Genomic DNA, 25,947 nt, shown 5'->3' on the forward strand with positions numbered 1-25,947 from the left:
CAAAGGTAAGAATACAACATTATATTTATGACATGTCCAAAAATCATATATAATGTCAATTATTAACATATCAAATTTTTTATAATACAAAATTCTTGGCAACATGATTATGACTCAATATTATAACATAATATGAATAGTTGCTAAACTTTCCTTCTGAATAATGGCAGACACCTAAAACGGTGCAGCAAGATATGAGTCAATGAGATGCCAACCGGTTTTCCTTCTTTCACCAAAAATAAAAATAAAAATAAAGGACCTATTTCTCCCTTGTTATACCGGCAATATCTTAAAAGTAATTCTTGCTCAACAAAATCTTCCTAACACTGCTGGCTACTAATCATGTAGGGGAAGCTAGAAATTACAAGCACATCACATAACTAACACCAAACCTTGTGAAAGAAATTATTGCAGCATTGTCAAAATAAAGGTTAGCTTTTCATCCAATGCAAAGAAAACGAGGAAAGAAAAGAAGCCCCTTTGAGGAAAAATCTGAGCAACAAAAAACTGACCATCAACGCTTGACCCATTGGAAGCTCTTCCTTGCTTTTGCCTTCCCTGGCTTTTTCCTTTCAACCACACGTGAATCCCTTGTCAAGAAACCAGCTGGTAGGACACAATTGCTTTTTAGTTATATTACAACCATAAGATCTATATATAATCCCAAAAAGATTACAAATAAAAGACCTCCCCAAACCCTACAGGCGGTCTAATGGAATATAATTGTATATATAAAGATAGACAACTGCAAGATAAAAAAAGAGGAAGTACCGGCTCTAAGGGGAGGACGTAGCTCCGGCTCAAAATTTTGCAAGGCCCTACTGATTCCCAGCTGAATTGCTCCTACTTGACCTGTCATGGAGCAAATAGTCAGCTCTACATATACGGAAGAAAACTAGGAGTCCATTACATTTGACTTGGGCAAAGGGCTTTCACGTTTTAAAATATGATTAAGCTAAGGTAATTGAGGTACATATTAGATATGTTCTCCTTAGGGCATGACATAGAAAGGCTGAACAATTTTTAAGAGTGGCATGAATATATATCATCATAACAGAAGCCTTTAACATACATAGCAAATACATAGACAATCAAATTCAATAACTTGTATTTAATCTGTTTTCAACAGACAGCTCATTCACTACAGGCATAACTTTTTTTTTGCTTGTTTTTCATAAAGTAACCTAAACCCTTCTCTGTCCTTTTTTTTTCTTTCATTACGTCAGATTATTTCTTATTCTGAAGCCTTTCAGTATTACCAGTATGACTGGCTGAATTCAATACGCATGCACATTTTTTTACTACACACACATCATAATAAATAGGTTTTAGCCACAGGATTTATAATAAGTGGAGTGAAATTTAACGACCAGAACGATTTATTCTATTTGTATAGTCAGCTTGATATTAATGATATTGAGGTTATAAGTAAAATGGGAGAACAGATTCAACCTTAAGTGTCAGACAAAATAATTGTGAGACATTGCTATTATAGTTAGTGTTTTTAATGCTTAAGGAAAGAAAGAAAGGAAGTGCAACTCCAATGCCTTAAGCTTACCAGAAAGACCACCTCCTTTAACAGTGCATTTGATGTCCCAAAGGCCCAAGGTCTTGGTCTCTGAGAATGGCCGAAGAAGAGCAGCACGGTGATCAAGCATTGGGAAATAGACATCAAATTCTTTGTCATTGATAATGAACTTCCCATCACCAGGTTCAACCCAAACACGAGCTATACTACATTTCCTTCTCCCAGTCCCATAAGCCCTTCCTTTATCATCTACTTGTCTTACCCTTTCTTTGGCCATCTCCTCCAGCTTCTGGCGTTCCATTTCAGCTCTTGTGGATTTCCTCGTATTCTTTTCATAACGCATGTCTTCTATAACACTTAAAGGTGGCAACCCCTCAACCCCTTCCAGATCCTTTAGAGCTATCAAACTGTCAAGCATCGCATCTGTGATACCGGATGCTGCAATAAGGTCACCAAATGCACGATTCGGGCCTACAAAAGGGAATAATCTTCCTGTTAACCCAAAAAGATAATTCAAGTAAAAGAGAAAAAGGTAATCATCTTCTTGACACATAATCAAGAATACCAAACACTAAATTTATAAAAAAAAAAAAATCTTTTTCTCACTTCTCATCCTACTCTTAATTGTAATAGACAAAAAAAAACCCATTCAACACAGCTAAATTTTGCAGCAAATGCAGCACTAAATAATACAAAACTGGCCAAAATAAGCCTTAATTTAATTTTTTGAATACCATAAAAAAACAATACCATAGTAATAAAAGGGATCAAATCTATATAAAAAAAGGGATGAAAAAAAAAGCTAGCCTTTGAGTACGGCAGTGAGTTGTTTCTCTTCTTCTTCAAGCTTCTCCCGGTCCTCAACCTCATCAACACCCAAAGCAATACCGGTACCATCAATGGTTAGACCAACATCTTGTACAGCTTCTTCTTTAAAATCAAACACGCCATCATCTTTGTCTTCTTCTCCAAAGCTCCACGCTTTGTCTTCCTCTCCAACCAACCAATCCCCTTCCCCGCTCTTCTTTTGCGATTCATCGGGGAAAGGATTCCCGAATTTGCCGTTAGCTTCTTCGGCAAAATTCCAGGGATTGGAAAATGACTGATCTTTCCTATTGTCATTGTTGTTGGTTGAGAGGAAACGGACGAGGGAAAGTGGATGGTGTTGAGAGAAGGAAGGACATGGCGGGGATTTGGAGGAAAGAAGAGGCAGAAAACGGAAATGGGAAGCTCTGGTGAGGAGACGACAGAACATCATCGTGGAGAAAAAGGCCAAGGGTTTTGGGAGAAAGAGGGGAAAGGTTTTCATTTTCTTGATTTGGGCAGGGTTTTAGATTCGGCCAGATTTTGAACCCGACCCGGTCCAATAGGAATATCTGTAATTCAATTAAGCCCAAATGTTGCTGGTACTTGTTATAACTATTTATGACTGGCTAAATGGCACACTCAATTGAGTCATACGTGACAAAAAAATAAATAGATTAAATTATTTCGTTAATTAATGAACCCTAATGTGGGGATTAATTCAACCTGAACAATTCATTTAAATGTAAGCGTACATCTGTCTAAATCTATTTTAAAATATAATTAAATAGAGTATCAAAAATAGAGCACAGACTAAGTTGAAAATATTCAACCTAGCCAAATAAACTTTGTAATTTCAATCAAACCCTAAAAATGCAATTATACCAAGGGCCTAAATGTAGTTAGACCATAGTAGAAATTGAGTAGTGGCACCGCTTCTTCTTTGCCACTCATTTCCTTTACTTTAAATTGGTGAGATCTTAACCATGTGTGTTAAGTGGGGAAATAAAAGAATGGGGTATTATCATCATTTATTCATCTCCATGGACCGAAAGCAAATAAGAAGAAGGAAAGAAAGAATTGAGTCCTCATCCAAGGCCGTTACTAAGGTGAGTAATTTTTATTAGGGGTGTGCAAAATTCGGGTAAAATAAAAAAATTTCGGTTAACCGACCGAATTCGGTTAATCGGTCGGTTAACAGAATTTTTTCAGTCGGGGGTCGGTTAATTATTTTTTGATTTTTCTGTTAACGGTTAATTCGGTTCGAAACCGGTCAGTTAACCAAATTTTTTCGCTTTAACCGAAAATTTTAATAAATAAACTTATAATATATAAATAGACTCACTATTCACCTAAACCCAATCCAAACCCAAGTATTCAAGCCAACCTAATTACCCAACTCAACCCAATCATAAAAATTACAAATAATTTAATAAATAAAAATAAAATTCTAAAACTAAAACTAAAACTAGAGCCTAAAAATAATTTAATTATGTAGTGATTCAATTCGGATAATTCGTGTAATTCGGGTAATTCGGTTAATTCGGGTAATTTGGTTAATTCGGTTAATTCGGTTAATTCAGGTAATTCGGTTAATTCGGTTAATTTTTAACCAAAAATAAAAAACATATAATTTTCGGTTAATTCGATTAACTGACCGATTTAACCGAAAAAAACTCGGTTCGGTTAATTTTTTTTGAAAAAATTTCGATTCGATTAACGGTTAAAAATTTTGAAAGGTCAGTTAATTCGGTTTATGTTATTTCGGGTCGGTTAACCGAAAGAACACCCCTAATTTTTCTATACATTCCTTGTCTCCAAACCTTGGTTTAACTAAACTATTCATTAATTTTAGCCATTATGTAAACTAGTTTAAGATGGCATTGTTGAGTTTCATTCAAATAAAGCTCAGAATTTAATAATTAATGAAGATTTAAGCTTAGATCATGTTGGAAATCTAGTGGGAATTGTTGATACAAGCTCGAATCAAGCTTGAATTATTTATTTACTTCTAAGTGTTTTTGGAGACCTAATTGTAAGGATGGGAATCTTGAGGTACCTAGAGAATAGTTTATGAAATTGTTAATACTTAATTTCAAGTATTAGCATGATATACCATGTTGAATTGAATACATACAAGGAATGGTTGATCATTTTTTATATAATTGGCTTGGACCGATTATGTGCACCTAATGCTAAATTGGGCAAACGTGTAATCATGATTGGTGGAATAATTTGATGCATATAAGCTTGGTTATAGATTACTGCAAGCTAAGTGCGTAGTTGGTTGAAAGTTGTATGTTTGGGAATGTTCATTTTAGGTCATTTAGTCTGTTGGTCTCGAGACATTATGGTCATGTCTTGAGACCTCAAGAATAAAAAAAGACAATTTCAAGTGTACCTGAGTAGTGGTCTTAAGAGACGTTGAACATGTCTCGAGAAAATAATTCTCTATTCTCGAAACACCTGAATATCGAACCTAAAAGTCCAAAATAGGTGTAACATCCCCATACCCGACCTGCTCGTCGGATATAGTTGGCATGCCATAGGATTGATAAAGTACGAGTTACTTCGACTATATGTTGGTGAGCGTTGGGCGCATTTTCTTTCGGACATTTCAATGAGTACTAGGCACAACTTTTACTTCGGTTATACCAATGAGCGCTGGGTGCATTCTGTTTACTTCAGACATTCCAATGAGGCATTGGGTGCCAATTTGGTGTATTTGTAATGGCCCAAATTTAAGGTTATCGGAACAGTGGTTTCGGGACCACAAATTCGATGAGAAAAATTTTATTTTTCTTATATTTTTATGGTCTAAAATTTCACAAAATGATTTCGTGAAAATTTCGTTCGAAAATTTCGACGTTTGGGCACTCAATTTAGTCAAAAGGACTAAATTGTAAAAAGTGCAAAAGTTGAGTTCTACATGTTAGAGGTGTCCAATTGTTATGAAACTTTAAATTGGAGGTCCTTATATGGTAATTATACCATTGGTAACTTGGTAGACAAAAATGGACATGAGATAAGTGAAATAGAAAATTTTTAAGTTAGGGGCAATTTGGTAATCTAGTAATTAAAATGAATTAAAAGGGAAAAAGATGGCAAATTATGCTCATCTTCTTCATATGAACGAAATCAGCAAGGGGGGAAGCCATAGTTAGGGTTTTCAAGCTTCCAAGCTCCATAGTAAGTGATCCCAAGTCCCGTTTTTAATGTTCTTTACGTTTTTTAGATCCCAGTAGCTTAATTTAGCTTATTCTAGCAATAATTTAACCTAGGGTTTATATTTGGAAAAATACCCATAGGTGAAAAGTGTTTATTTTGATGTTTTATGATAGAATATGAAGCTAGAAATTATGTTAAACAACTTTTGCTAAGCGATTTTAAGTGAAAACGAGTAAAACGACATAATCGGTAAAAATACCTAATGTTCATAAGTACATGTTAGAGTGGGAATTTGATGTTTCCATAGAAGGGAAAAATGTTCAGAATGTTATAAAACATAAGAATAAGAGATGAAGTTTAATTTCCGAGCCTTGGGGCAAAAATATAATTATGTAAAAGTTTAGGGGTAAAATTGTAATTTTAAAAAAGTTAGAGTCGTGGGCTGTTTTGATGAATGTGATTATTAAATAAGTTAAATTTACTATTTTAGATCAAGAAGTACGAAACTTGAGGTTAGGCAAAGGGAAGAATAAAGTTGAAGACTAAGTTGGTGAATTTGGTTATAATTGGCACCGAGGTAAGTTTACGGTAAATAAATGCAATATTTCAATATTTATTATTAATGCTGTTAATTTCCAGCAATTATGAATTTATTTTATGAATTTATTTGATGATGATCCAAGCATGAAATGATAGAGAATTAAAATTTAAAAGTCCCGTTGATACATAAGGATGATACTGGATACGAATGTCATGACATTTGGGTAAAGAGATCCCATGTAAGACCATATCTGGGACATGGCATTGGCATCCTTAAGATCATGAGAGGTCCCCTGTAAGACCATGTTTGGGACATGGCATGGGCACCGAGACGAGAGGTCCCATGTAAGACCATGTCTGGGACATGGCATTGGCACTGAGATGAGAGGTCCCTATAAGACCATGTCAGGACATGGCATGGGCACTAACATGAGAACATCCCATGTAAGACCATGTCTGGGACATGGCTTTGGCATGTTATTATCAGAAGAGACCCGAGTATCCTTATTATTCCAATGTAGCTCAACGGGCTTGTAAACGAATCATGTTCATGAAAGTTCAGTTTAAAGCATAAATGGCAAGCTCAGGTAAGTTGTAAGACTTAAGAACTTCTTATACTATAAATTGATGTTCAACGATGCAGCAAGAGTTGAGTAAGTTATGCACACAAGTATTCTAAGTAAACAAGTAAGAGAACTAGTATGAGATTAACTAAAGAGTAAACTAGAGATATAGACATTGAGTTTAATTATTTAAGTTAAATATTGTTATTTATTTGCTAGTAAACTTACTAAGCTTTATGCTTACGTCTTTTATTTCTCTTTCTCTTATAGTATTACAATGCTACTTCAAGGATCCTAAAGAAGTCGGAGATCGTCCACACTATCAACCACAACTGCTCGGTATTTTATGTCGAAACACGTTTGAGTTATGGCATGTATAGGGATTTAGTTATTCTAAATGTTTGTATTTATGATCTTGCTAAAGAATGATGTGTAAGTATTTGATGATGAATGGTTGCTAAAATGGTTAAGTATGGAAGTGTTTGTTGTTATAAAAGTTTAGGTGATAAACTATGCATGGAAATCATAAAAGGGTAAAATTTTGCAAAGAAACAGAATTTAGACAGCACTGTGACGTGACTTTGAAAAATCATCTAGGATGATATAAAATGAATTAGAGGATGAATGATATATGGAATTAAATCTTGTTGAGTCTATTTTCATGGAAAAATAACAGTGTAGCAAAAGGAAATTTATATTTTAAGATATGTAAATTTTAGTAAAATAGGGTCAGAACTGTTTTTGGAGTCCCCTGTTCTGAGTTTAGAAAATAATTAAAAATTGTACAAAAATGGTTATGAGTTGAAATTTACATGCTTAGATTCCTTAATGAGTCTATTTTCTGTAGGAATAAGTGGGAATAGCATATGAAAATCCTATAATGAGAAAAGTTATTTTTAGTAACAAGAGGCCAGAATAGTTTAATGGTGAAAAAGGGGAGACTTTAACTAATAAACTGTACTAATTGGCTGAACCAAAAATTCTAAAAATTTTATGGTAGGAAGATATATGAGTCTAGTTTCAAGGAAAATTTACGGAGTTAAATTTTGAGTTCCGTAGCTCAAGTTATAATTAATTTAGTGACTGCTGCGCAATTGGACAGATTTGCTGTAAATAGTGAAAATAATTTGCAAAAGTAAATTTTTATGCTTCGAATTAGTAAGATAAGTTAAGTAATGCCTCGTGCTCGACTCTGGAAACGGTCTCGGGTAAGGGGTGTTACAGTATTGGTTAGGATATGTGTATCTATTCGAGTTTGAGTCATGTTAATAGGGGATACAAATTGTGAATTGGTTAAATGATACTCGAAATGATTCAATATTATGAAATTGTACCACATGTACATATATACAATATATGATTATCGATAGCATGTGAAAGACCATGCGAACCGGTTAAACGATCTTGAGGCCCGATTTGGAAAGTTAGCAAATGAATTGATTCGATATCGAAAATAAAAAATAGGATATGATTGGATGTGTTCAATTGAATAGAAATGTAAACACTAATGACATTGGTATGATACGTGCATCTAGTTTTCTTAATTGAGGCAATGTATAGTTGTTTCCTTTTACATAATTAGTGTTCTTTGTGGTATATATACATATTGGTATATGATTGCGGATTATCATGAATTGTATATGTATTGCTTGATATTTTAATTTGAGATTGAATGTATGTAATAGATATAAACTTGTATTGCACTAACTTGAATCATGGAAATACCACTGAGTATTATCGCTCAATGTATGGTTTGTTTTCCTATGCGTAGGTATAGGCACATTTCAAGGTTCCAAGAAGTGATTCCAGCATCCAACCAGAGATTCTCGACTCAACAATGTTTGTATAATCTCTTTTTGGTTCATTATATGACATGTACCTAGGTTGGGTCGATTTTGTATATGGTATGAACTTGTTAACTTTGGAAGTTAGAATTGGTAATTTGGTAATGGCAAAAATGAATAGTTGTATAGATGAATTTGGTATATTTGAAATGCATGAGATGTTGCAAATTTGTGACCATATGTATATGCAAGTATGCCAAAGGGTTAAATGGTTATCAACATGGTATTTACTTGTATGTTTGAATAAAATGGTGTAATGGAAGTAATGTTTATGCATAAGTTGTGTTAAATGCTTAGTAAAGAGTATTGAATTATGAAATTTCACTTGGTTGAATGAATGGAAATAATAACCTATACAAATGAGTGGATGGAATAGGTACCAATTTGGACCATCTAGAAATAGACAATCATGTTGTGACATCGGACTCCTGTCATCATGACGAGATCTAGTCAGTGAGTTACGGCGAGGAACTCCCAAAGTCGCAACATCAACCTGACATTTTAAATTTTTTGAAATTTGGTCTTATTTCGACCTCGGGTTAACAAAAGAGCTTTGGTAAGCTCGTATAAGACTTGGAATTGGTTACTTATCATATTATACGTATGTTTTACTCGTAATGGTTTTGAATTGAGTATAATAAATCATAGTTGCTTTAGTAACGAATGTAGCATCCTGTAGCTCAGATCTAGAGACCGGGTCGGTATCAGGGTGTTACAGTGTTCTTGTGGTAAGAACATGTTGAATGGACTTGTTGTATGTACTTGTTGGAGCAAGTTTGATATCAAACCTACGTTTGTGGCACTTTACCCAAAGTCCAATCAATCTCTCAAGTGTTGTTGGCTTGAGCCTCATAATCGCATTTCTAATTTGAAATTTTCCCTAAAATAGTTTTGCTTACTAAAAATTGTTATAACACGCTCCCAATTTTTAGTAACTTAAATGTTTTGCCAAAAAAATGTTCCTAAATTTGAACAATAATGTGTTCATTCAACTCCATAATCACATTAAAGATTGAAACTCACTATAAATAGATTGAACTTGTGTAGCATCATTTAAGCGCTCATTTCAATTTACTTAAAATGAGGATAGTATATTGTCTTTATCTTTAACCATTATAATCTTCTATATGTGGCTTCGATCTTGAAGCCTTTTCAGTATAATGGACTCTCATATTTTCTAGTTTTTTTTTTAAATAGGTATCACATTTTTTTTTGGTTTTATTTATATTGTAAACCCATGTTGAAAAATGACCGTACGTGAAAATGATAAACAGTTTGTTGCCTAAACTTTTTGCTTGGCAATATTGCAGCAAATGATGTAACAAGTGGAGCAAAACTCCTAGCACTAACATTCTTCATCTTTGGCATTTTTGGTAAAATGCTACAACAAACAAAGTTTTCCATAGCAAAACAAATAATGATAACATGAAACTCAAGAAAAGAAGCAAATAAACACACTTCGCTTAACATTGTCAAATGTCAATAACAAAATATGCCTCCAACTGCTCTGTATGACAACAAATTTCAACAAACTCCTAATAATTAACAACCAACTTTCTTGACTAGGTAACTCCCTTTGCCTCATTTTTCTCCCACATTTTAGCAAATATGGAAGGAGAGAAAGACTACAATGTTGCCTTCTTTAGATTATTTATCTACTAAGGGACCATGTTTATTCTTTTATTGATAAAGTTGATGTTGTGAATTGAGAAATTGAGCTCAACTTTAAACATTCAAGTGTTCTAGCCCTTTGTGTAACATCTAAAGTTGGAGCTAGAATAATTGTTGCAAAAGGGGTTTCAACAAGTTCTACAAAGATTTCTTCTTTAGGACCAATTTTATTTACAAGTTGAATGATGACATTGACATGCTTGACTATCTTTAGGTTGTCAAAGAGCTTGAGGTTTTGAATAGGAGGCTCAAAATAATCTTCTAAGTTTGAGTAAGGGATGCTCATTGTCTAAATGTGCATTGCCCGACAAGATTGGCGGGACCATGCAATGGGCATTTTGTTGGCCTTGCAATCTATAATGCACCACATCCTTCCTAACAAACATGTTGGAGATAAAAAAAAAAAAGCCACTTTATTCTACAAGTAGCGCAATATTTGAATGCTAACCGACTCTTGAAGAAGTTTGAGTTTGAGCTCTAAAGTTGTTTATTTAGGTTGATATAATAGTTATATATGCTTTTATATACTCATATTATTTATATATAAAAATACATAAAATCAAAATTATACTCCTATAACTTAAAACTAGAGATGATTAATTTGAACATCCATAAAGAAAATAAACAAACATTACAAAATAGTTATAAATACTAATTTAATTTAAGAGAAATAATAACAATCAATTTTTTGAACCAAGCCTCTTGTAGGTAGGGGTGAGTTTTGTTTTGTTGGATTGAATTTTTTTTTAAATTTTCAAACTGTACATAATAATGTGGTTTGGTTCAATTTTCATATTAATTTTGACATTTGGATATTATTTAGTGAAGTTTCAAAGTCTTTCTCATAAATATCTTTTTTAAATAACTCTTATATTGTATTTTTAAATGCTTTTGCATACACTTTTGAGTTGTTTTCACTATTTCAAATGTAAAATATTTGTCTACATCATAAAAAAAATCAAAACTAATTCTAAATTAAATGAAAAACAAAAAAAAATCAATTCGATAACTACAACTTTTTAACTTATATTTTATAAACCGTCCAAACATCTCAATTCAGATTGATTTTGCTCAATGCTCAACCTTGAAAAACTGCTTCAAACCGAATTTCAAGTTTTAATGGGTTTATTGCAAAAACATAAAAATAAAAGGCTTAATTGAACAAGAGGCCCTTATATTATGCCATTTGTTTTAGGCACCTAAACTTTTTTTTTTGTGGAACCCAATACCTAAATTTTATTCCATAATTAAAGTTGGCCCTTGTCGTTACACCCCCTTAAAAAAAGGTTAGAGCCAATTAGGAAGCACCACGTGTCACTGAAAACTAATTAAATAAAAAAGTTATATTAATATTAAATAAAATAAAAAATGTAGGAGAAAGTGAACTAAAGTGGAGTGTCAACCGAATTGTTCCATCGACCTCTAAAGTCAAGATTGGACTGGTGTTCCAATAACCACACTATGAACATTCAGTAGATTGAAAGGGAACCAATGACCAACCACATTTCCATGGTGAAAGGCTTGAGGAACATTCATGTCGGGCTCACTGGCTTCGTTGGAACTATCATGTCTAACCCTAATGCTTCATATGGTTGAGTAAATTCGGCTATAGTTGTTCTATGGTTGAGTTATGTTGCATTAGGGAGAGAAACATAGGGGAGGTATTTTTATTTTATTTAATATTAATATAATTATTATTTAATTATATTTTAATGATGTGGTGTTGTGGTGCTTCTTGATTGGCTTTGACTTTTTTTAATGGTAGGAGCTATGGAATAAGGTTTAGATACCTAACTCAAACAAACGGGACTCTTGTTAAATTAAACCAAAAGAAAAGAAATCCAAAAGCAATCTACATATTAGATGGGCTTTAATGTTCTGATGAGTTCCAACAATTAGCGGATCTGGACCTTCCTTACCAATCATTCAAAGACTGAAATAGGAATCAAAGCCCAACGTCATGTAAATAAGCGAATATAAAAGGCTCACAGTTAGGGTTTTAATCGTTTCTACAGCTCAACGCCTCTCTCTCTCTCTATTCAACAAGCCGGCGAGGGAAGGAAAACCGGAGAGGGAGAAAAATGCCAGCTGGTCACGGTCTCCGATCTCGGACCAGGGATCTGTTTTCCAGACCCTTCAGAAAGAAGGGTTACATCCCATTGTCCACTTATCTCAGGACCTACAAGATTGGTGACTATGTGGACGTCAAGGTAAATGGCGCCGTTCACAAGGGCATGCCCCACAAATTCTACCATGGCCGCACTGGTCGTGTCTGGAACATCACCAAGCGCGCCATCGGCGTTGAGGTCAACAAGCAGGTACTGAAACAACGGTGATTTTAGTTTTTATTTGTGGGTTTTTCTTTGTTTGATGGACTTTCGGTGTATGAATCGTTTTGGGGGTTTTCAGTTTCATTTTGCTTGATGCATTATTTATTTGTATTTTTGGGTTTCCATTTCATTGTTAAATGATTCATCCTACTAAGTCCCGATATAGGATGTAAAGATGTAGCTGATTTAGCAGATTATGTGCAATAAGTTTCTTGTTTCTGAATGCTGTTTGCTGATATTTTCTATGTGGTTGGAATTGTTTATTCTGATTATCCGATTGGATTTGTTCATCCACTTATAGTAATCTGTTCGGTATGTATATTATGAAACTCCATTTTGAAATATGGTGTGCTGCTATTTCAAAGTTAGATTTCCTTTTGTACATTACTACTTTCAGCAATAGTGTAGCCCCTTTGTAATGTTGGAGTTGCTATTGAAGGGGAAAATATATGCATAATCACTCTTTTGGGATGAGCTTAGTTTATATATTTCAATAAGTTGACTTATCATGTTGATTAAATGGGACGCAACACCCCAGCGTTTCAGCGGTGATCATGTGAACAATATTGCAATCTTCACTTGTTGCTATCGGGCCTTTTTATATTCTTTTCCCGGCTGATTTTTTCAAGCTTGTGCATCGTATGGGGGGTTGGAAATTTGTGTAATTGTTGTATTAATATGCTTCCGGATTTCAGGTGGGTAACCGGATTATCAGGAAGAGGATTCATGTCAGAGTGGAGCATGTTCAGCCTTCAAGGTGCACTGAGGAATTCAAACTGAGGAAGATAAAGAATGATCAGCTCAAGGCAGAGGCCAAGGCAAAGGGTGAGGTGATTAGCACAAAGAGGCAGCCTGAGGGCCCAAAACCTGGTTTCATGGTCGAGGGTGCGATGTTGGAAACGGTTACTCCCATTCCATATGATGTTGTTAATGATCTCAAGGGTGGCTACTAGATCTACTCTGTTTTTTGGTTTATTCTTGGCATAACTTAAGTAAGCTTTGTTAGTTATTTTGGATGTGTTGCTTACGTTTTGTAGTTTATTTTGAAGAGTTACTGCTTCTGCAAAGATTTTAATCTTATTAATCATTTTATTTTAGAGATAAATGGATCCCTTTAATTGCTTGTGCATTACGTTTTAGTTCCACATTATAGTTCTACATTACTATTAAACTATGTGGTCAACTTGAAAATACCAAAAAAATCAAAATTTAAATCTTAATAAAAATTATGTAAAAAAAAACAGTTTGAACTCAAGAAAATAACAAAAATTGGGATTCAACTATTGCGTTGTTGATTGGATGCAATTGTCATGATTATGTTTATTAAATGAATTGCACTTCAGTTGCCTAATGAAGTATATTTTGTATGTTTGTTTCTCTTTTCTATGTTCTTCAAATTCATAGCTTTTGGTTTGGTATCACTATGCTTTCCATGCATATCCAAATATTTGGTATCATTGGGCATATATACAAATATTGATTTTTCCTTTTAACATTTCTTTATAACAAATTTTGAAGTAACAACTGGTCTGTTCCTTTTAGCATGTTTTTAAGATAGTGACTTTATGCAAATAGGATTATGTTGTATGTATCTTGACTCTTGAATAAAATGGTTTTTTGCTATACCATTTTTCTTCAAGTTTATTGCTTTGTTGTGAGAATGGAATAAGATGCTTTTACATTAATTTTATTCTCCCATTATGCTTTAAGTGTCTTTTATCATTTTTTTTTGTATAAATGTTTAAAGTAGTATCTTGTTTTAATTGGTTTTTTATATACCAACAAGGGAAAAGAGTTTCAATTTGCATATACATATGATTTGAATGATTGTTTCTTTTTAATGTTTGTGCAAATGAATTGATGCTCATGCACGTATACTTATTGATATGTTGTTTAATGCGTGACATTGGTGAGTTTGGATGCTTTGAATTTTATGAATGTATTGAAAGAATTAATGCGCTATTTGCAAGTAAAGTTGAGCAGTGCCAACTTCTTCACGCATAAATGATGAATAATGTAGAACATATCGATATGTTTACATAGTTCGATTTTTCCACGTCAACATGATCTCGCCCATAGAGATTATCTACTAACTTAATACCTCGAACAAAAAGTGATTATAAGTTCTAATCATACTTTTGCACTTAAGATCTAGTTCACTCACTTCTAAGTTTTTAAGTTAGAACTGACATTTAATGCATTTCAAAAAAAAAAAAAAAAGCTCATTGATGAACAAAAATAAGTGTTCTTAGACCACCTATACAAGTTAGAGGTGCTCATGAGTCAGGTTGGGCTCAAACAAAATTTTAAGCTCATTTGCTAGGTTTGACTCAATAAATAAGCTTAAAATTTTGCCCAAATTTGGCTCGTATAAAATGTTAAAACCTGGGTCGAGCCCAAATACTGTCAAGCTCGAGCTTAACCCAAATTTTAGAGGTCGATACTTAGCTTGAGCTCGTTCGAACATCTAGTTTTAAGCTCGAGCTTGGCTCGAGATATAATCGAGCTACTAAATTTTGAGCTTGATTAAGCTCGTTTACCAATTTTTGTTCTCGAGCTTGATTTGATAATTAAGCTTAGAGTTAATAATATATATTAGGAGTAATAAAGTAATTTAATAATATAAATAACAAAACTTGATAAGGCTCATGAGCTGTCTGAATTAAGTATTTCTAAACTCAAATTTAGCTAAAGCTTAGCTCAATACTTTCTAAATCGTGTTCGATTTTTTTAAAATTAAACTCGAGTAACTTGCGAGTAGTAATGTTTCATTTACACCCCCACTCAACCTAACTTGCTGTACTTGAATAACTTTTCTTACTGAATTTCAGGTTTTAATGGGCCTATTGCAAAAACAAGACAAAAATCCAAAACGAGAAATCTACATATTAGATGGGCTTTTATGCCCGGATGAGCTCCTACAATGGCGGATCTGGTCCTTCGTTACCAATCATTCAAACACTGAAATAGGAATCAAAGGCCAAACCCAAAAATGTCGAGAGAAAAATAAACCTGACCAAAAAAGCAATTATAAAAGGATCATAGTTAGGGTTTTAATCGTCCCTACAGCTCAACGCCTCTCTCTCTATCTTCTACAAGCCGGCGAGGGAAGGAAAACCTGAGAGGGTGAAAAATGCCAGCTGGTCACGGTCTCCGATCTCGGACTAGGGATCTGTTTTCCAGACCCTTCAGAAAGAAGGGTTACATCCCATTGTCCACTTACCTCAGGACCTACAAGATCGGTGACTATGTTGACGTCAAGGTAAATGGCGCCGTTCACAAGGGTATGCCCCACAAGTTCTACCATGGCCGCACTGGTCGTGTCTGGAACGTCACCAAGCGCGCCATCGGCGTTGAGGTCAACAAGCAGGTACTGTTTGGGGGGTTTTGGTGTACGAATCGTTTTGGGGGTTTTCAGTTTCATTTTTGCTTGATGTATTATGTTTATTTGTACTTTGGTTTTCCATTTCACTGTTAAACGATTTATCCAACTAAGTCCCAATACAGCATTTTATGTGCAATAAGTTTCATGTTTCTGAATTTTTTTTGCTGATATTTGCTATGTGGTTGAAATTGTTTATTCTGATTATACGATTGGATTTGTTTCTCCACTTATAGTAGTCTGTTCGGTATTTATGTTAGGAAAATCCATTTAGAAATATGGCGTGCTGCTATTTCAAAGTTAGATTTTCTTGTATACATGATGTAATTAGTGTGAATGCTGTTCACCTGCCTTTCAGCACTAGTGTAGCACCTTTTTGGTGTTGGAGTTGCCACTGAAGGGGAATATATATAGAATCACTCTTTTTGGATGAGCTTAATTTGTATATTTCAATAAGATGATTTATCATGTTGATTAAATGTGATGCACACCCCAGCGTTTCAGGGGTGATCATGTGAACAATATTGCAATCTTTTCACTTTTTTGCTATAGGGCTTTTTTATATTCATTGCCTGGCTGAGTTTTCAAGCTTGTGCTTTGTATGGGAGATTGGCAAGCTGTGTAATTGTTGTATTAATATGCTTGCCGTTTTCAGGTTGGTAACCGGATTATAAGGAAGAGGATTCATGTCAGAGTGGAGCATGTTCAACCTTCAAGGTGCACTGAGGAATTCAAGCTGAGGAAGCTGAAAAATGATCAGCTTAAGGCAGAGGCCAAGGCAAGGGGTGAGGTGATTAGCACAAAGAGGCAGCCTGAGGGCCCAAAACCCGGTTTCATGGTAGAGGGTGCGATGTTGGAAACTGTTACTCCCATTCCATACGATGTTGTTAATGATCTCAAGGGTGGCTACTAGATCTACTCTGTTTTTTTTGTCTTGCCGTTTTTGGTTTACCCTTTGCATAACTTAAGTAAGCCTTGATAGTTATTTTGGATGTGTTGTTTTCGATTTGTAGTTTATTTGAAGAGTTACTGCTTTTGAAAAGATTTTAATCTTATCAATCATTTTAACTTAGAGATAAAAGGAATTCCTTCAATTGTTTTTGCATCATGAAAGTACGTGATTGAAGGACTTTATTAACCAAAAAAATCCTTGGTTTTGTTGCACACTTAATACCACAATCGCACGTGCCACCCCACCAAGCAATATTTCCACACATGGCGCATTCTGTGAGTATTTTTCACATTTAATGGCGGAATAAACGGAATATTTTTGTTTGTTTCATATTATATTTTTGTTATTTATGTTTGAAAATTTGTGTTATTATTTTATTAAGAAGTGATTATTTTATCGTTAAGTTTCGTTACTTCCTTAATATAGTTTTACATTGTTGGTCTCCTTTTGCTTTTCGTTTTTGACTTGAAAAAAACTATTGTCATATTTGTTGAATCTGAGCGTTTAGAGGATCAGCAGTCTCATAGATATTAATTACTGCTCCTTCTACATTGACTGCTTCCCCAGAAGTCATAACTTGGCTGGAAACAAGGTCAATGTCAGTTCCACAAATTTTGTGATCTTCTTTATCATCTGAGGAGGCTTCTTTCTTATGTGCTCCATTCGAACTCTGTATCACATTCGAAGTCTCTTGCAATAACTCATTTGTCTCTTGTAACTAGAGCTTTTCTTCAGTACTAGAAGAGGCTCGATGGTCTCCTGATCCATTTGCATCTTGTGATAATCTATCACTTGCTAACTGAGATGCAAAACGAGTCATGTACTGCCGCCATCTAGAGACCGTTGCAGAAGTTCTCCATACTCCTTCCTTACTATGGAGATAGATGGGCCTTTTGTTACAACCTGAAACTAAAGATGCAAACTTCTCAACCTGTTCCATTGAAGGTGCAGTTCCAACCTCCACTGGAAATCTTATAAATTCAACTTTCCCAGGTGAAATAGCATCATTCATGGCTGCTTGATAAAAGTTATCATTAATAGTCAAAGCTCTTAGATCAACAATGGTTTTAAATCCTGTCAACCAACCATGTCAGACCTTCCTCTGTCACTTGACCACCCATCCAAAAGGCTTTCTGACAATCTTTAGACTCTGTCTCTTCTTTGGAGGTGGACAAACAAACAGACTGCCAATTTGCAAACAATGTATGGCATGGATGGTCATCCTTGCGAGGAAAACCTAAATCATAACAAGCATTTTTCAACCTTTGCAACCTCCTCCAGACATGCAGGCTTCGAGAATCATCAGGTGTCAAACAACAGTTTTTTAGATGAAAATGGAGAAGAAAAAAACAGAAAAAAAAGAGACAATGATTTTCCTTTTCTAGTTCAAGGTGTAATTAATTTAATAATTTTAATTAATTAAATTTATTTAATTAAAAATCTATTCTCATTCCAGCCGTACATTCAAGTTGACATTTAAAACACATTTGGATTGTCGTTAGAGAGGTAACGGAGTTTAACGATAAAGTAAATTACTAAAACGTAACATTTCAAACAAAAGTGACGATTTTTATAGTTTATCTTTTAATGGCGAGCCTTGACATTACCGCTGGTATTGGTTCATCTCCGCATTACTCTCCAAAATAGGCTTCAAGGTACTTCGGTCGCTACTAAACTTGTACCGGGAAGTCAGAAATGGAAATCCACCTCTGCATAATTGTCGAACGTTTATATATTTTTCGCTCACTAACTGCATATTATTCCTAGTATTGTCTAGCATGGCTGTTAGCATCATAAAGTCCTTCTGATAGGTCCCGCTAGCAACAGGGAATAATATGTAAAGCTCATCTGAACACATCAACTGAAGTTTCTTCCCCCTTTTGGCCACAGTACAAAAAGTAAGTCACCATTGCCCACCAAGAGGTCCCATTAATTAACCTTGTGTAACCCTGTAAGGATTGAGAACCTCCACAAAGAAAGGATGCAATGGCAAAAGAGAACCGCCTCAAACACATATAACGGTAACAGAAGTTATGGCTAGTCATCCCCTGTCAAACCCACTTAATTTATACAGTACTTCCTTTTGGGAATTGCAAACCTATACGAAGTTAGAAAAACATTCAATCCCGTACACCTGAGTAGATGCCACATCTCCTCCACGGTTGTACTGTATTTAAATTCATCACTTTCAATAATAACGTCGTGAAATCTTTTGAGTGTTATAACTTTTAAGTGATAATTTAAAAATGACAAAAGAAACAAGAAAACACTATCAAAATAACCTTATAAAAGTATACATGTATCATCAAATATCTCATGGAAATAACATTTATAATATAAAGTACTTGAAAGATGACAAAAATACGTGACAAAATTCTCATTTGACCCCTTTTGCCTCTTAGCACAATTGCTTTACAACAATTAAACATTTATCAGCTTAAATCTCATAACCCACACTTATCTTTTAATAATAGTCCTAAGTGGTGAAAACTATCATTTACCTTTTTTGGGTAAAATAAAAATTTAAAATTTAATCCTTATACTTTTAAATATTTTCTAATTTAGTCCAAAAGTGCCTTTCTTCATACCAATACATATTCCAAATTATCCCCATGCCAAATAATCATGATAATTCACATTTCTCACTTGGGTCAAATTTGCATTTAATTTTTTTTCCATATTCTCCCATCTACAATTCTTTTTTATCGCTTTCTATCTCCAATATCAATTTCACTTTCATAAAAATTCTTCAAGGGACTCATTTTCCAAAATTTCTCGAAATTTTCTTATACTCGATCCTAGAATAGTGTCAAGTGTCAAAATTTTAGTGTAAAGTTTAATATAAAAATAATCTATTTTAGAAATTAAATAATTAATTACATGACACGTGAAAAAAATTTAAGAATTAGGCGCCCCCCATAAAATTATTTTCAATTTTTTTAAAGAATTGGATTTTGAATATTCTATTAAGATAGAATATGTATTTTAAGAAGTATTCTATTTTATTTCGATGGCCTTGCATTACAAAACAGCGGCAAATGGCAGTACTTGTGCCTCGTATCTTTTCACTTAAGGAATGCTTAAAAAAAAAAAGAGAAAGCTACGAGATTCCTTAAATAAACAGGAAATATAGCTGATATTTCAAGTTTTAGATTGCATTGCAGCAGAAATTACATTCCCAGAATCCATAATTATATATGGAAGTTTATTAAAAAAGGGAAGGAATAAACTTAGCCTCAAATCAAGGAATTATTGAAGAAGATCCCAAAACTTTCAGTCAAGATATGACTTACTTTGATTCCCTACAGAACATGTCCTGTCCCAATCTACCTTATAAATTACCAACCACCAATTTCATTTCTTCCATGCCCAAACATCTTGGATTAATTCAGACAATGTCGAAGCTCTCCTTCAGATTGTTCTTTGCCATCCTCCTTATTTCCTCAGGTCTTTTATTCTTTTCATAGTTAGGTTTCTATGTCACCTTTTATTTACAAATCTCATGTAATTTTGGTGCAGTTTGTCTGATGATGCATGAAGTCCATGGACAAGAAATGTGCCATGGACGAATCCCTGGTGATGGTTCTTGTGACGCTGGAACTTGCAGCAGCCAATGTGGTCAATCCTTCCCAGGAAGCCAGGGAAGTTGCGTTCAGACATTTATCAATCGTTTCACTTGTCAGTGTACCTGGCCTTGCAGTTAGTGAAACAACAACCTAACCTTGTTCATCTTCCTCATTTCTCTGCTTTATGTAATAAATATAGCTTTCGTTTTGAACCAATATATCAGCTATTTTGAATCTACATCTTGTGGGGTTTGGATTAAATTAAATTTATTGCTGTTTCCTCTGAATTTTCAATATCATATGCGCAAAGGACACTTCCCACTCACCACTGCATACCACCATAATTCTCCTTGTCAGTGCTTGATTGTTAGATTCATGGGCATTCGCAGTTAGCATTTGTACCACACCTTTGTTGTCACTTTCCACAATTACCTGCCCATCTCCTATGTGAAGTATAAACCGTCTAGAATAGCCCGCATTTTAGCATTCTCCACGTTGGTGCAGCCAGCCGTTGCTCCTACTCAACCCCATCACCTGTACGATCTCTCTGAAGCCCTCTGGGAGTTTGGTTGAAATGCAACATCTGCATTTAGTTTGGTCCATCCCATCCTCGGCACTCCCCACGTAACTTGTATTCACTGTCCATTTTTTTAATTTAATCTTGTCACAAAGAAATTCCAATTCAAATAATCCAAAAAAACACAAATATCTGACTTGCTGCTATTCCTAAATGTTTTGTGCCCATGATACGCTTTGAGAAATTATTTCCTCTGAACTATAATTTTCCTTCTTAAAATGGGAAGGTTACATTGTTTCCATGATCTCCAACATCCATAGCAAAAAGGATTCCTAATCAGTATTTTTTAAGACAATACTACTTTCATTAAGAACATTATCCACTAGCCATTCGTTCATACGAAGTGAAAAGAACTTGGATGCATTTGAAGGGTGAACCAACTGCCTTTAAAATGTTTTCGCAACATGATAGTCTCTAAGTGTATACAATGATGTTTGAAAAGGAGCAGCACAAAGTTTGCACCTTGGATCATCTGTCATCCTTCGATGGCTTCTTCCAACATTAGTCAACAGCCTCGCATGCAACATGATCCATAGAAAGTGTCGTACTTGTTGCAAACCCTCAAACTTTCATGTCACCTCCCAGATGTCGTCCTTTTGATATTGATCCACGTGAGATACAAAGTTACGAGCTTCAGAAGTTGAAAACTGACAATTCCTAACCCATTTCCATAGACATCTATCAGGTCCAATATGGCACCTCTTAAAGGTTTCTTTCCCTGAGCTTTCTCTCGCCTATCTTTCGCTCAAGGGGCTAGGTTTATTTATTTCTTTGCAATGAGGTTCTTAAACTACAAACTATTTAAGTTGTACATGTCTCACTACTTGCTTTATAGCATCTATTTCCGAGGCAATTTGCATGGTTGTTTCAACTAGATTAGACTAACTGAGATTGGTTGGGCCAAGATTCGGTTAGTGTACTGGTTTGGAGAGAGACATTAGATCGATTGACCTAGGAATCAATATGGACCGATTGAACCAGATTTTATTTTTATGAATTTCTAATGATTTATTGAATTCAATTGGTTGAACCGGTTGGACCAACAAACAAATTGTCTGACCAGTGTTTTGAAAACCTTGGCAATTTGGCTTCATTAGAGGTAGGCACTCAAGGATCCCCTGGTTCTAAACCTGGCTTAGAATGTATGCCCATGAAGCATTTAGCGTAATGTAGTTGTTAAACTTGTTGTATAGACCCTCTCTCCTTGCATTGTATGGTTCGTAGCGAGCTCCATCATTCCTTGCGAATCAGGGGAGCGAAAGTGAAGTTGACTCCCCAAGTTTGCTCACAAACTAGGATGTTCCCTTTGTTGTTCTCTGGTGGAAGGTCATCCTCGCCCCAAGCATTCAATTCTTTGGTGATATGAAATTGAGTATCATGTAAAAGAATTTCGCATTGGATAAGTTCATTTATTCTATCTCGACGTATCTCTAGGTTTTCTCGTAAAGATTGAACCAAATGTTGATGTTTGTTCTCTGTGATAGAGTACTTCAAATGGGCATGATTAACACCAGCTATGTACATACCAATTGCCTTCTAGTTCATCAAATCATTAGTCTCATTGGTTTCCATATTAAAGCATTTAATGTTGTCTCGCAAAGGCCCGTTATTTCTTCGCTAAACGAAAAGGAGGCTTGTAGTTATTTGGAGCATTGTTTGGAATACGTGAAAACACCCTAGAAATTGAAAACCCAATTTTTCAAAATTGTGAGCAGAGCCCTTTGGTGCTGACAAATACCAAGTCCTCACATTCTTCCTTAAATTCATAAACAAAAAACTTCGCATTTGTTAGCATATGTAGCACCTAACATGTCTGTACAATCTCAATTTTGTATAAGATGCTCAGTTGGGTCTTTAGTTCCCTTGTAAGTTTCCTTCAGCGGTTTAAATTAAATTTTGGTGGCATTTACTTAGTTGCTACTTTGAGAGTCAAAAGGTTATTTGAGCATGAAATTCAATCCATGCAACATTCACGTTTTATCTCGGGGTTAGGTACAGTGATGGATCGAGTTAAGAATTAGTATAATTTTTTTAAAATATAATAAATAGGAATTTTGAGTATTAAATTAGGAAGCATATAGATCCAATAAATAAATAAATAAATAAAATACTCTTTAGATAGAAAATTTTAAAATAGGTACATTGATTTAGTTGAAAGAATAAAGAAATTGTTGTGGCCAAAGTAGGAAAAATATTAAGTTAGGAGACATATAATAGTAGAGGAAAGGAACGAAGGATTAAAAAGAAATTTAACCAAATTGTTGTATGAGTCATACTAGGAAATATGAAAGATGAGGAAGGACAAAGTAGTAATTAGTCAAGTGGGTATTTATTAAGTGTAATGATGATGGGTAAAACTAAAAAGATGAACGGCTTAAGGACTTAGTAGCAATTTGACTATTTTAATTAAAAAATGTAAGATATTTTAGTGGAATGGTGTAGAAAAGTGGAGAAAAGATGACAGCACAAACTGTCGCTACTTAGGGCATGTTATTCATTGCTTAAAAAAAACACTTTTGATTCCAAAAGCATTTTTGAAAGAAAAGCTGTGCTAAACAAGCTGTTTTTGGCTGAAATTATTAGCTTTTCAGAAGTGTTTTTAAAAATTACTTCAGAAAAAGAAAAGCTAATTTTAGCTTTTCCTCTCCCAAAAGCACTTTTGGTGCTTAATTATTTTTTCACCCCTCCAATAACATAGTATTTTCCTTTTTTTTTCTTGGTGCTTAATTATAAATGTGTTAAAATCATTAATTAAAAATAAAAAAATATTTTTTTAAAATACTAATTACAAATATTTAATGGTTATATTTAAATATTTAAAATATAGTTTATATATTCTAATGAAATTTTATAAATAATTAATATTTATTGCTTAAAAATATTTAAAATTTATATTTCATATATTAAAATATTAACAACAAGTTATAATATTTTTTTATATTCTTACTAAAATATAATAATATTAAATAATTTAAATATTATTTAAATGCATATTTGTTACTTGATAATGACATGTTTAAAATGGATATTTTATTTCTCAATTTGACAACAATGTTAAACACTCAAATTTTAAACCAAACTTTTCAAAAGCACTTCTCAAAAGCACTTTTCCACAGTAATTTTCAAAAGCATTGCCAAACTAGCCATTACTCATCTCCCTCCAACTTCCATCCAACTTTTCTTTTAATTCCCTACATGTCCTACCATCATAGTTGAACCATCCAAGCTTCAAACTTTCATTTTTCTTTGAAATTTCCTTAGTAAAAATCAAAGGGCTAAGGTAAGAAATGATGAAATTGTCATACCATACATGTTTATTTTTATTAAATAGTACAGAAAAGTCACTTGATTTTTTTTTAACATATAAATGTTATATGTTTTATATGAAATTGAAGAGAAAGAAAAGAAATGAGAGGACCTAATTGAAGAAAAGGAAAGAGAAGGCTAAGGAGTGAAGGAAGAAGAAAATACATCATCTCAACCTTTTGTTGTAAGTACTACAAGATTTTTAAATTATTTTTATTTAAATATTTATATTGTAGTATGAAATTACTTAGAATAGAAATACAATATATATATATATATTTAAATTTGTAAAAAAAAAGATTAGATTATGAAATTATGAAATTTGTAAAGAAAATTATAGGTGGAGAATATGAAATGGTATATTGTTTGAACATTAAGTAATGATGTTGTGGTAAAAGTATATGTGTGAAAAAGGTGTGATATTTGTGATTTGTGAAATGGAGACTAAATTGTAGATGATGGAGAAATGAGAAATTTTTTTGAAATATTTATGTAAAGTATTTAAATATATTAAATTCAGCTTTAATGCCCAAGTAGACGGAATTTAGAACTACTAGGATATTAGTAGCATGCCATTAAGGGACCTTAGCGCGCTCTCTGATTATTAGCACATTAGTGCTCTCCGTTTGACACTTTAGTGCTCTCTATTCAATAGTACATAATAATGCACCTCTGTATTTGTTTCGTATATCTAGTGTATTCTATAAAGTCTACTTTGGGCTAAGAATATGAGTTGTGAACAAAAAGTTAATTGCCAATGTAACAACTTGGTTTAGACCCTAGACGAAACAGTGGTTTTAAAACCATAAATCTGATGTCATAAAATTATTTTAATATTATTTTTTGTATTTACAACATATTATTTGATATGTGTGAAAATTTTGAGAAGTAATTTTACCAATTGGTTGGTTAATTTGATAAAAGGACTTAATCGCGCAAAATGCAAAAGTTATATGCTATTTGTTAATGTGCTATATTGCTATGGCTTATTAATTATGAAGTCCTTATTATGCAAATGGACCATTGATATGGTTAATGGACAATAATGACCATCCACTAAGTGTTTATAAATTATATTAATTAAGGTTGAATAAGTAATTTTAGAAATAAGGTTATTATTAAATAAAACAAAGTTAAAATATGCTTATATTCTTGCATGTTCAACTGAATATAGAGAAAAAATAAAGTTTGAAGCTTGGTGAATTTCGACACCTTTAAATCTTGATTTAGTATGTTATTTGCTCGGTTTTTAATTATTTTTATGTTTTTCAGATCGCTGCTTCGTATTCTAGCTAGCCTATGCCCTAATTTTTTGAATTTATGATGAATTTGTGATTTTCCATTGATGATAGCTTGATTTTTTTGTTGTTTGATGATGAAAAATAAATATTTGTTGATAGATTAATATGTTTAATTAAATGATTTTTGATAAAAATGTGTATTAAGGATTAAATTGTGAAATTTATAAATTGAAGGGTCAAATTGTGAAATAAATTGAGTAAATGGGTTGCTAAAGACCTAAGGTAAATTCAGCCTAACATGGGTTTGTTGAAATTTTGAGTAATTTGTGTTATTTTGAAATAGGGACTAAATTGTAAAAATATGAACTATTAGGGGCTAAAATGCAAAATGTCCAAATTGAATGAATACGTTATTAAACAAGCCAAATTTGAATTGAATTAGATCAAGAAAAGAGAAGATCGAATTTGGATTGGG

General features: G+C 33.6%; 3 protein-coding genes and 2 long non-coding RNA genes across 6 annotated transcripts; 4 read left to right on the forward strand and 1 right to left on the reverse strand.

The window, feature by feature from the left end:
* On the reverse strand, nt 1-2,837 carry LOC105799563 (30S ribosomal protein S9, mitochondrial). Its single transcript, XM_012630197.2, has 4 exons — nt 2,336-2,837; nt 1,559-1,999; nt 772-852; nt 1-606 (listed from the first exon to the last, which is right to left on the reverse strand). Exons 1-4 carry the CDS (start codon nt 2,835-2,837, stop codon nt 515-517), a joined length of 1,116 nt encoding a protein of 371 aa, XP_012485651.1. The 3' UTR covers nt 1-514.
* A 2,627-nt stretch (nt 2,838-5,464) lies between these two features.
* Nucleotides 5,465-8,665, forward strand: LOC128032415 (uncharacterized). Of its 2 annotated transcripts, XR_008188529.1 has the most exons (4): nt 5,465-5,521; nt 5,991-6,077; nt 6,874-6,942; nt 8,375-8,665. It is a non-coding gene; the product is annotated as an uncharacterized LOC128032415 (long non-coding RNA). The 2 variants fall into 2 exon arrangements; XR_008188528.1 differs by lacking the exon at nt 8,375-8,665 and having other exon boundaries at nt 6,874-7,097.
* A 3,453-nt stretch (nt 8,666-12,118) lies between these two features.
* On the forward strand, nt 12,119-13,553 carry LOC105799564 (60S ribosomal protein L21-1). The gene is made up of 2 exons (XM_012630198.2): nt 12,119-12,436; nt 13,144-13,553. Exons 1-2 carry the CDS (start codon nt 12,200-12,202, stop codon nt 13,399-13,401), a joined length of 495 nt encoding a protein of 164 aa, XP_012485652.1. The 5' UTR covers nt 12,119-12,199; the 3' UTR covers nt 13,402-13,553.
* A 1,946-nt stretch (nt 13,554-15,499) lies between these two features.
* On the forward strand, nt 15,500-16,924 carry LOC105799565 (60S ribosomal protein L21-1). The gene is made up of 2 exons (XM_012630199.2): nt 15,500-15,818; nt 16,486-16,924. Exons 1-2 carry the CDS (start codon nt 15,582-15,584, stop codon nt 16,741-16,743), a joined length of 495 nt encoding a protein of 164 aa, XP_012485653.1. The 5' UTR covers nt 15,500-15,581; the 3' UTR covers nt 16,744-16,924.
* A 3,211-nt stretch (nt 16,925-20,135) lies between these two features.
* LOC128032779 (uncharacterized) lies at nt 20,136-20,586 on the forward strand. The gene is made up of 2 exons (XR_008189097.1): nt 20,136-20,229; nt 20,302-20,586. It is a non-coding gene; the product is annotated as an uncharacterized LOC128032779 (long non-coding RNA).
* Nucleotides 20,587-25,947: the final 5,361 nt, after the last annotated feature.

This window comes from Gossypium raimondii, chromosome 9 (assembly GCF_025698545.1).
Source record: "Gossypium raimondii isolate GPD5lz chromosome 9, ASM2569854v1, whole genome shotgun sequence".
In the NCBI taxonomy this organism is placed as follows: Eukaryota; Viridiplantae; Streptophyta; class Magnoliopsida; order Malvales; family Malvaceae; genus Gossypium; species Gossypium raimondii.

What these genes read in the sequence shown, in the direction of transcription:
- LOC105799563 (XM_012630197.2), bottom strand. Translation starts at nt 2,837, where the DNA reads ATGAAAACCTTTCCCCTCTTTCTCCCAAAACCCTTGGCCTTTTTCTCC. An exon ending in TAAAGGAGGTGGTCTTTCTG is followed by an intron (nt 853 to 1,558) that starts GTAAGCTTAAGG and finishes GCTCCATGACAG; the next exon opens with GTCAAGTAGGAGCAATTCAG. An exon ending in ACGTCCTCCCCTTAGAGCCG is followed by an intron (nt 607 to 771) that starts GTACTTCCTCTT and finishes GTGTCCTACCAG; the next exon opens with CTGGTTTCTTGACAAGGGAT.
- LOC105799564 (XM_012630198.2), top strand. Translation starts at nt 12,200, where the DNA reads ATGCCAGCTGGTCACGGTCTCCGATCTCGGACCAGGGATCTGTTTTCC. An exon ending in GCGTTGAGGTCAACAAGCAG is followed by an intron (nt 12,437 to 13,143) that starts GTACTGAAACAA and finishes TCCGGATTTCAG; the next exon opens with GTGGGTAACCGGATTATCAG.
- LOC105799565 (XM_012630199.2), top strand. Translation starts at nt 15,582, where the DNA reads ATGCCAGCTGGTCACGGTCTCCGATCTCGGACTAGGGATCTGTTTTCC. An exon ending in GCGTTGAGGTCAACAAGCAG is followed by an intron (nt 15,819 to 16,485) that starts GTACTGTTTGGG and finishes TGCCGTTTTCAG; the next exon opens with GTTGGTAACCGGATTATAAG.